Consider the following 11,521-nt stretch of genomic DNA (forward strand, 5'->3'; position numbering starts at 1 on the left):
CCCGCCCCACCTTACGGCACCGTGACTCTCTCTCTGCCTCCCTGGTGTGTACTTTGTGTTGCTTTCACTTCTCTCCTGCTCCTCTCCCTCCTCTTTTATTTCCCTTGAACCAGATTTGGAGGACATCCCGAACCTGGCTCAAGGCCACTGGGCAGCGCTGGTCTCCGTGGCACAGTTACTGTGTCTGTCCACACCAAACTGAGAGGTGGACCTACCTCTCTGTCTCTCTCAAATTCTGTGCCTTAGAGTCTCTTGGTCCAAAAGCTGGCTCTCTCAAAGAAGCACAGGCCCCTCCCAGCCTGCTAAAGGGTTTTCTGGCTGCCCGTTGCGACGGGGCGTCCCAGAGACCCTAGCAGCCTATTACCCATGCAGGGGGTGCAGGCCTCTACTCGAGGTCATACTGGTGCCCTGTGTAACCCTTTTGAGCTCTGTCTCTACGGTCCAGAGTCTCTCTGTTCTATCCCTGCTTTCTGGAACCCGGGAGAAAGCCAACCCTACAAAGGCCCGGGCGTGACCTGAAACGACTGGTCCTAAGACCCGGTAGCTGGGAAGGCAGATGCCGGGGCCTCCATTCCCCACCTTCTCCCTCCCTCCTCTCCATCAACTACTCTCCTTCCTTCTCTTCCTTTACAACCTCTCACTAGGCTCCTGCTCTCTCCCCCATCCTCCTTTTCCTGTACTCTGTCTCCCGTTACCATCTGGTTGTGTCATATTCATTGTTGGTTGAGTTTTTCAATACTGAGTCCAAAAGACACACTGGTGTGCTGAGAAACTCATTCCTTCTACTGGTCATGGGACGCTGTTTCCAGGGAAGGAACACACCTTGCCTATCCAGGACAGGAACCTGCTCTGTCTCCTCTCTGGTGAACACACCTCCCTAGTGTTTGTAGGACGCTACCTCCAGTAGACTGGGACCACTCCTCAGGCCTCCAGCAGAAGGGGATGCCTTTCTGCACGTTGGTTCCACAGGTACCTGTTTGACACAACCAGCAGTTCCTGTGTCCCCTTCTGCTTCTTCCTCCTGCTCTCCTGTTCCTTGTTTCTGGCACTGTTCTACCAGCATCCTCACTCTGTCCCCAGTCCCACCCCTCAGGGTGAGAGAATCCTCATCATCTCCTTCTACCTGTTTACTCAGTTTCTCATCCATTTTCTTATTGCTGCCTATTTAATCTGTCACTATGGGAACCCTCAGTCTAAGCCTGAGGCTCTCCCTTGACTTCCTATAGCCAGTATTCATGGGTCCAGGAATCAAGGGGTGGAAGTGGGAATGATTCCACTCACTATCACCCCTGGTGACCCTCTATGAAAATTTTTGTTTCCTGTACCCTCGACTTTGCACTCTGCTGGCTTGGATGTTTTGGTTCCAGAGGAGGGAGTGCTTCTGCCAGAAGAGACAATAAACATTCCATTGAACTGGAAGCTAAGACCTCCCCCTGGACACTTTGGGCTTCTGATGCCCTTAAGTCAGCAGGCTAAGAAAGAAATAACAGTATTGGGAGGGGTGATTGACCCAGACTACCAAGGGAACATTGGACTGCCTGTCGACCACCAAGGACTTTGTCCAGATGCATGAGCTGGAGACCCCTTCTGCCTGATCAGACCCTGGCTCCAGTCTTCCCTTCCCCATCTTGACCTTGACCAGCAGGAAGTAGCCATGATGAGAAAACGCAGCCCTCTATCCTATAACACAAAAGGCTGCTAACCATAACTAGAAAAGACTGAAGCATCCCTCTAGGAATTAAAATAACTAGTAAGGACACCCAGGCTCACATAGCACAGTGCCCACTCAGTGGGAGCGCTGAGCAGCTGTGTACATGAGACCTGGCTCCTCCCCTCCCTGCAGTGGTGGCCACTCTTGCCACAAACCACTCTTTCCTCCATCTCTTGGCACAAGAGAACCTACCTACCTTCCTGTGGGTCTCCATGGATGGCCCATGGTGCAGAAGGCCTACTTTTTGAGCTCCCCTGCCCCACAGTCTCTGGTTAAACTGTGAACTCTGAGTATTGGGGATATCCCCATCCAGAGTTTTCTTTTTTCTAGGTTAAGCGACACAACTCCAAGCTAGGCTTCAGTCAGTCACACAAGCAATGGACCCTGAACAGAGACCTCCGACCTCCACATGTGCCTCGTTCTTACCTGGGTGCTGTTTTTTTCTCCAATGCTGTGTGTGTCTATTTCAGAAGTTCTGTTAGTATCTTGTGGGGTCTGGGAGCGAGGAGGGCTTGATGAGGAAACAGGCAAAACAGACCACCATGTTAATACTGTATCAGAGGCATAAACCCCAAGGCAGGGCTGTCTCCTCAGTACAGGAGGACTGAGGGCCAGCATGCCCCTTCCCTTCTGGCCAACATCAGACCAGCGCCAGGCTACTCCTCGGTCTTTTCAAGCAAGCATAGAGGGAAGCAGCAGGGGACAGCCAGCAGCAAGGGGCTGGCTCCGCCACCCCCACCAGCACCCACACCCACACCCTCCTCCATAGTCTGCTGCACCACACTTGGCAGCATCTGGCCTTCCATTGCTCTCAGCCACACACCCAGATTCACTCCCTAACACTACGGCTGCCTGGGAACCTACAGCTCTAACAGCTGGCAGGTGAGCAAAACTCCCCAGACCTGGAGTTCATGACCCACTTCACAAAAGGGTGGACATTAAAGGACAGAAGCAAGGTGCTCTTTTGTTATTTGTGCTCTAGCTTTAAGTCCCTCTAGATTCAAGCCTTTAATCCCAGCACTCGGGAGGCAGAGCCAAGTGGATCTCTGTGAGTTCAAGGCCAGCCTGGTCTCCATAGTGAGTTCCAGGCCAACTGGAGCCAACTGGAGCTACAGAGAGACCCTTACTCAAAAAAACCAAAAAAAAAAAAAAAAAAGTGAGTTCCTCTAGACTAAACCCAGGTCCCCTCTTCCCAGACTTCAAGGCTCCTGTATAAGGATTGTTCCAGAAGACACTCCCAAAGGAAGCCTCGGATGTAGAAGCCCACCCACAACAGCATGCACAGCTGTGGCTCTCTTGTCCGCTGGGGACGTCAGTACTGTAACAGATACTCAGACAGACCTACCTGTCACAGTGAGAACTCTTGGAGCTACTCCGTCCAGATTCATGCTGGGCATCCAGCAGTATTTTTTCCATGTCACCATTATAAATAGAAACTGAGGCTGGAACACTGTTCCCGTTCCCACTGCTAAAGTGCAATTCTACCCAGGAGCCTGAAGAGAACCAAAAAGGGTGTGGTTAGAATCTTCCATGGGCTTTAGTATTGGTATTATCTGCCCACTCACATTCCTAGGAGGCACCAGTGCTGGCACACGGTGAGATGTCGCTCTGATTCCAACTTCTGACACTTGCATTCTGTCCTTGGCCTCTCTTTAGGCCCAGAGTGCAAGGCCCCTGGGGCTGGAAACAGTGTATCTCCTGCCATTCCTTTACACCATGCAAGCCTTCTACAATCTGTGGATTCATCAGAAGCCAATTCTGTCACTGAGCTTTTCTCCCCAGAGTTCTGCAGCTAACACACAGGGCCTTTACACAAGCAAGGCTGGGACTGAGCTACATCCCCAGCTCTTGGTTTTCTGAGACATGATCTTGTTACATTTCTTAGGCTGGACTGGAACTGGACACTCCCCTGCCTCAGCCTCCTGAGTCCTGGGAGGAGTCATATGCATCTAAGCCTGGCTAAAACCTTAAACTCAACATAATCCACGTTCTGGGCCCTATAAAATTCCTATTTGTGACTACTATTCTACATTTATCTATGTCAGAAATCAGATCAACAGATTCTGAACAGAACACAGTTCATTTTGGGTAAATTTCACAGACTAGGGGCTGGAGGATGGCTCAGTGGTTAAGAGCACTGGCTGCTCTTTCAGAGGACCTGGGTTCAGTTCCTAACACCCACACAGTGGCTAACAACCATCTGTAATTCCAGTCCCAGGGAATCCGACACCCTCTTCTGCCTTCCACTGGCACTGCACAACACAGGTTCACTTATATACATGCAGGCAATACACTCATACACACAAAATAAAATTTTTTTAAAGAACTAGCTGGGCATGGTGGTGCACACCTTTGATCCCAGCACTCAGGAGATGGAGGCAGGTGAATCTCTGAGTTCAAGGCCAGACTGGTCTACATAGTGAGTTCCAGGTCAGCTGGGGCTACAGGGAGGCCCTGTGTCAGACAACAACAACAACAACAAAGGAAAAGGTAGAAAGGTAGTTCACAGAAAAGGTGAAGACAGCCACAAATGACTGAAAACTTGTGTACTCTTAGAGAAGCTCAATGCACTAATTTTGTAGTCACTATAATTTTACTAAGTACAGTAATAATCACTGAGTTATCTGTGCTTAAGCTAACATGACACAATGCTATTAGGGGATCATGGAAGAGCTTCTCAATCAATTTACTACGTTTGGGCTGAGGCTATAGCTCAGAAGTCGGGAGCTGTACAAGGCCCTTCGTTAGGTGTACAGTACCTAACACAGGGGAGTGAAAACAAAAAGGGTCAAGAGGACTCTGGCAAGTTCAAGGCCAGTTTGGGCTTGAACTTTTGAAACTTCATCTCTGAAAACCAAAAAAGAACTGGGCATAGTGGCATACACCTATAAACCCAGTACTTGGGAGGTGGAAGGAAGGTCAAGAGATCAAGGCCACCCTCAGCTACATAGTAAGTGCAAAGAAGCCTAGGCCATGTGTTATAGGATATCTTGTCTCAAACAAGCAAAACTTCCCAAAAAGCCAGGCATGGTGGTGATGTGTATAATTCCAGCATTCAGGGGTAGAAGCAGAACGGCTCTAAGTTCAAGGCCAGACTGTTCCACATAGTTCTAGGACAGCTAGCACTACCTATCAAGACCCAGTCTCAGACAAACAAAACATACTGAAAGCAGGAACAGGCTATGCAGCTCTCCAGCATACCAGAAGGCGTTTCAATGCTTAGAGAGGTCTGGCTTCAACCGTCCACTTGCTGCATAATGTGTCACACTCATTGGAAAAACACACACACACACACACACACACACACACACACACACACACACACACAGAAAGGCCCAGGATCAAATCATACAAGTCGTTACACAAACTTTCAAATGATGCCTCATTTAAAGTAGGCCTGGCCCACATGAAGCACACCACCAACTCCCAAGGCCAGGGTCCGCGGCCCTCAGCTGTTGTTATATAGCTTGTGAAAAAGCTCAGGAACAGCCAGACAGAAGCACATACTTCCCACGGCCAGATCCAAAGCACTGTACCATTCAGGGTTTTGTTTTGTTTTGTTAAATAGCCCAACCTCTAGCTCCCTCCTCTCCCTGTAAGCCGTAAACTTCTACCCTCTGGATAACCTACCCATAAGGCCTCAAGAGTGACCAAACCCTAGCTTGAGGCTGTCTATCCTAGATTCCCAATAATTTACCTCATTAGCATAAATTTAAAGGGGCCCCAAAGAATGGAACTCTGAGGAACAGATGAAAGTCTTAGTGTCTCACTGCTGCTGTTGCTCACACCTGTAATCCCAGAACTTGGGATGCTGAGCAGGAGCATCAGGAGTTGGAAGCCAGCCAGGGGTACAAACTCCACTCACACCTAAAAACTACAAGAGCAGTAATAAAATAAAAACCAGACGCTCAGGAAATCCCAGCAGTTTAGGAGAGCCGAACAACAATCAAATATATACCTACTGCCCAGGGGGCCGGAGTACAAGGAGCCCAGTGCTTCTGTCCTGATCTGCTGTGACAGTGTGCCACAGGCTGTGTAATGTACAAAGAGGTGGAATTTCTCTCACAGTGAAGCCGGTAAGCCCGAGTTCAAGGTGCTAGCCTGTGCTGTTCACTGAAGACCCACTGAATCCTCACACCCAGAAAGCAGACAGGAAGCCAGGTCCCTTCTACACACCGCTTGCATGGGCACTTCCCAAGGGAGCAGCCGTCGAGATCCCACTGTCATCACATTGGCGCACTGAATTTTAGAAGGGACACATTCAGATCACAGCAATGCTTTCTAAAATCACCTTTGAGGGGGGAAAAGTAACCCATTCCGAATGTTCTGCAGCAAAACCAAAAACTAAAACAACCTTGGGTCCAAAAGCTTACCAAGAATGATTTACTAAGGATCAAGAGATTTACCATTAACTTGCGACAACTGAAAAGCTAATGTACTTCCTGGAAAATAAAAAGGTGCATGCCGTGAACCTACTGACACCTTGCAGTCATCCAGCAGGACCATTCATCTTCTTAAGACGGGTAAAGGGGCAGGGAGGCTTGCCCACTGTAATCCCAGCACTCAAGAGCCACAGGCAGACTAGTTTGAGGGGTACCTAAGCACAACACAGCATTCTGAAGGTAAGGAAGGAGCTCAAGGCTGGCCTGGGCTATAGAGTGAGACCTTGTCTCAAAAAACTAAACAAGTAAAAGACACAATAGAGTTTTCGTTGTTTTTTTGAGACAAGGTCTCCTTGTAGCCCCAGCTGGCCTGGCACTCGCTACGTGTAGGCTGCCTCTGCCTCTACCTCCAGAGTGCTGGGATTAGAGGTGTGCACCAGCACACACAGCACAATACAGCTTCTTAACCTCAAAAAGTTCCCTCAGTTATGACAAATAACTTATTTCATGTAACTTTAATACACTCAGACCCCAGGGAAAAATGGCGGCGATGTTGCTGGTGCAGCACCCTTCCCTAACCTCTTTCCCACTTCTGATAAACACCAAGACACACAGCAAGTCAAATTTAACTCTCCCTCTGAACCTGAGTGAGATTAACGAAGCCCATTATTAATATTACAAACAGAAAGCTGACAGGTCAGCCTAAGAGCTCAAGTACAATGCCACACTTTTGAACCCATTTGGTTTTGGAAAACTAGTGTTTCAGAATATAAGCCAGGTTAGCCACTGGCTAGTTAGTTCTGTCAGCCTGATACAACTTCAAATAACCTGGGAAGAAAGTCAGGTTTTTTTAAAGATTTATTTTGTTTTCAAGCATGCATGCATGTGATATACGTGCTCACAGAGGCAGGAGACACAAGATCTGCTGGAGTTACAGGCAGTTGTGAGCTGCCTGACTTGAGTGATGAGAATCCAATATGGGCCCTCTGGAAGAGCAGGGGTGCTCTTAACACTGAGCCATCTCACCAGCCTCCCTGGGAAGAATCCTAATAAAGAAATATCAGGTTGGCCTATGGGTGTATCTGTGAGACACTGTCTTTTTTTGTTGTCTGTTTTGAGACAGGGTCTTCCTGTAGCCCCAGCTGGCCTGAAACTCACTACAGAGATGAAGCTGGCCCCAATCTCAGAGATCCACTTGCCTTTGCTCCTGAGTCCTGGGATTAAAGGCATGTGCCATGACACCTTACCTTCACTGTCTGATATAGGAAGACCCAGCACACTGTGAATGGCACCGTTCCCTTGTCTAGGGGCACAGAATGGTGTTAAGGGCAGAGAAGCAGGACATGTGGGTGTGTCACTTCTGCTCTGCTGTGGGTATAAGAATAGCTGCTGAGGGCTAGAGAGATGGCTCAGCAGTTAGACCACAGGCCGCTCTTGCAGAGGACCCAAGTTCAAATCCCAGCACCCACACAGTGGCTAATAAATATCTGTAACTCCAGTTCCAGGGATCCAACACCCTCTTCTGACCTCCACTTACAAACATGCAGACAATACACTCATACACATGAAATAAAAATAAGATAAAAAGAATAGCTGCTGGCTGGGCATGGTGGGGCACGCCTTTAATCTCAGTACTCAGGAGGCAGAGGCAGGAAGATCTCTGTGAGTTCAAGGCAGCCTGATTATATATATATATATATATGTGTATGTGTGTGTGTGTGTGTGTGTGTGTGTGTGTGTGTGAGCTCTAGGCCACCTAGGGCTACAGGGAGACCCTGTCTCAAAAATACCAAAAAAAGTTCCTGCCTGGACCTTCCCTCAGTGATGGACTGGAACCTGGAACCATAAGCTCAACTAAGACTCTCCTAAATTGCTTTTGGACTGAATATTACCACAGCAACAGAAAATTAGAACAGCCATTCAATGTAGGATTGTTGGGGCTGGGGGTGTAGCACAGTTAGTGGAGTGCTTGGGTAGCATGCACAAGGCCCTGGGTTTGATCCCCAGCATCACATAAACCAGGTATGGCAGCACATGCCTGTAATCCGCTCGGGACACGGAGGCAGGGACAGAGGTTCAAATTCATCCTCAGCTACTTAGTGAGTTCAAGGCTGACCTGGGATACATACACCATCTCAAATCATCATCATCATCATCATCATCATCATCATCAAGGATTCCCTGCTTCAGTCAGCCTCCAGCAGGCTAAGATTAGAGGGGTACTCTACCAGCCTGCCTTCCAAGTTGCTTCTATAGTGATAGACCAGGAGTTCCATAGTTTCACTACCCCTGTACATCCTGGGGAGAACTTGAAGACTGCCATTCCACAACACTGACTATGATCAACAGAGTCCCATATGGAGTAAACACAGGGCCCCCTGTTCTTAAACCTACCAACCCCTGGGGGTGGCAGGGCTCATCCCTGGTTATGAATCATCTGCGGTACTTTTCCATGGTTTTCCAGATGCCGAGGCAGACATTCCGAAAAGGCTCTAGAGGTGATGGTGTTCATGTCAGAGTTAAAAGGATCCTAGAGAAGAACAACAGGCATCCCAACAGCCTGAAAACAGGAGCACAGCTGTCAGAACAGATGCATGACGTAGCATCCCACAAGCAAGCCGAGGGCCAAATCACACAAAGGACACTCCAGAAGTGGGCTTGGAGAAACTGCTGTTTTAGCGTTCAACTTAGGTTAACATGAGAGAGGAACAAGGGTCGTGGCTGGCAATTCTGGAGTGTGCCTGGTAGATAATCCAAGCTACTGGCTTCCTTTTTGTCTTTTATGTTTTACAAAGTCTCATGTAGGGACCAGGTGAGGTGGCACACACCTTTAATCCCAGCACTTGTGAGGCAGAGGCTGGCAGCGGATCTCTGTGAGTTCAAGGCCAGCCTGATCTACATAGTGAGTTCCAGGTCAGCTGGAGCTACAGGGAGACCCTGTCTCAAAAAGACCAAAAACAAAACAAAGTCTCATGTAGCCCAGGCTGGCCTTAACTCCTGATCCTCCTGCCTCCGCCAACCAAATGCTGGTATTATAGGTGTGGACTATGTCCAGATAAGCCACTGACCTCTAAGAATAGTGGTTTACTTCCGCCTTGTGCATCCTGAGTCACTGACTCCAGGTGCCCTGGTACTAACAGTCCCTGGGATGTCCCTAATGGTGCAGTCAGCCTTACTTTTCACTTACCTATCTGTAAGCTGTGGAAGTTAGGTTAGAACCCATGTGTCTGAGCCGGGCATGCCTGTCTGAAACCCCCTCAGTCTAATGCTGCACACACAGTAATGCCCTCTGAAAGCAAGTCTGCCTCTGAAGGTTGGCCTGCAATCAGAGTCACTAACTAGAACCAGCTGCAGACAGTACCAGGAAGAACTTTCCTGAGCTCCACACAGCAAGCCCTTCACGCAGTGGGCCCTTCACACTCCCACACTGCAGAGTTTCAGCGCACATGCACCCATCACAAATGCTTGTCTCCCTCGGGTACTGCAGAAATCTACACCAAAGAAAAAGTAAAGCCAGCATTTGGGAGGGCAGAGGCACAGAAGTCAGCCTGGTCTACACGGCGAGTTCCAGGTCACCTAGGGCTTACAAGGAGACCCTGTCTCAAAAAAAGAAAAGAAGAAAAAAGGAGGAAAAGTACCCTGCTAGTGAACACCTTTCACTGGAAGGGATGGGGGCGGGGGGCAGAGCCATCAGCTTGGCGGCTAACACCTTCAGGGAAGCACTAGTCCGAGGGAACCAAGCAGAGTTTACGGTTCCGCCTCTACCCAGCTTCCCCAGCTCACTTCAGAGGTAAACAAGAGGTAATCAAATCAGAACACAGCAGGCTCAGAAGAGCTGCCTCAGCTCGAATCAGAGCTCGGATTCCCATTTCATAGGGTGGCAGCCACGGCCCACGTGACTCATCACCCCGCCCACCCTGGGCTGGCAGTGAGCAGTGCCCTGCTGCACGTACACCCCAAACAATGGCCCAAATCCTTAGCATGAGTTTCCACTGTGTAACCACCTTTTTATAGAATGGGCAAAACAGAAAAACGAAAATCTCCTTAACACTTGAAATGCCACCCTCACTCTGCCAATGACTCAGCAGTCTGATGTGGCTTCAGGAGCAAGGAGGTAACTGAGACCCCTGGGGAAGACTCAGAACCTTCCAGAGCCTCAGTCCAAGTAAAATAGTGTGAGAAATGAAAGAGCTGCAAAAAAAGCCTCTCAACGTATTCCGAGGAAGAACTGCCGGCTGTCTGAAGTTAAGGAGAACACAGGAATTACAGGATCTTCAAAATATGGCTGTCGTCTTAAAATACAGATAGCAGACTCTGTCTAGAGTAATAAAAACAGCAATTCACTAAATTTACCTTACCACAAGCTTTGAGAGAAATCTTAATACTAAAGTTTATAAGACTCAATACTCTGAGCATTACGATTATATTATTAAGGTTTCTATAAATCTTAGTACTCTGAGGTTCGTAAGGCGCTCCCCAAGCTCATTTTGCTTAGTGAACCGCTGCTTTAGAGAACACAAATCAAAGGTCACCAGGATCCGCCTCCAGTCCTCGGGTCTTCGAGATCAGGGCTGGGGCTGGCTTTTCTGAGGTGGGGTACAGCAGCAGTCCCGTGTGCCACCTGAGTGCTCTACAGCGTGGCCTTGCAGAACTAGCAGCTCTGGGCAGAGACAGACTGCTCAGTGCTCACCCAACTAGATACGGCTGGGCGCTAGGTGAGCCTTTTTCTTTTGTTTTTGAGACAGGGTCTTGCCATGAGACAGGGTCAACATCCAGCCTCACTCCCCAGTGGTAAGCCCGAGCTGTGTCGGCACACACAGCCTCGCTCCCATGTCCGATCTTAATGTGATCCTGCACTTGTCCTCCACAACAGAACTGTGACGAGCACTTCACTCTCCCGGGCTTTGGGGTTTCTGGTGCTGGGTACCAACCCTGCCAGGCAAGCCCCCATCACTGAACCGCACCCCTAGCCCTAGACCCTCATCTCAGAAAGAGCTGCCGGGGGTCGGATGCCCGAGATCAGGACCTCTGCCCCCTCCTCTGGTGGCGGAGGCAGGAGGATCACCTTTCACAGCAGCCCGTGTCAGCGGACGAACGAGACTGGCAGTGTCGGTCAGTGACCCCTGCAGGTACTCAGGACTTGGCTCAGTCCCCAGTAGGGGTGAGACACGGATGTCAGTGCCGACTTCCATCAAAGCAGTGGGGTCCACTGCACCCTCTGGCCCGCGTTCAATGCAACGCTGAGCCAGGAGAGAGTCCGCAGGCCTAGACTCGGCTACCCTGGAGGCTGAGGCAGGAGGATCGCGCGAGCTCCGGGCTAGCCGGACCTAGAGGCCCGGGCCGACTCCCGGGAGGCCAAGGCAGCCCCAGAGAGGCAGGGACTCCGCCGCTCGCCACCCGCAACGGGGTCCAGCCGGGCCTGTCCCGC

The 11,521-nt window shown here is 49.8% G+C and overlaps 1 protein-coding gene across 1 annotated transcript in view; it reads right to left on the reverse strand.

Moving 5' to 3' along the window:
- Bnip3 (BCL2 interacting protein 3) overlaps window positions 1-3,225 on the reverse strand; it is a 12,624-nt gene extending 9,399 nt beyond the window's left edge. The window contains exons 1-2 of the mRNA XM_008823145.3: window positions 3,057-3,225; window positions 2,138-2,222 (exon numbers count right to left, since the gene is read on the reverse strand). Of these exons, the coding sequence (XP_008821367.1) occupies window positions 2,138-2,222; window positions 3,057-3,127 (156 nt within the window). The 5' untranslated portion in view covers window positions 3,128-3,225. The remainder of the gene's footprint in view (window positions 1-2,137; window positions 2,223-3,056) is intronic.
- Window positions 3,226-11,521: the final 8,296 nt, after the last annotated feature.

Source organism: Nannospalax galili, unplaced genomic scaffold, assembly GCF_000622305.1.
Source record: "Nannospalax galili isolate Female #2095 unplaced genomic scaffold, S.galili_v1.0 scaffold49, whole genome shotgun sequence".
NCBI classification, from domain to species: Eukaryota; Metazoa; Chordata; class Mammalia; order Rodentia; family Spalacidae; genus Nannospalax; species Nannospalax galili.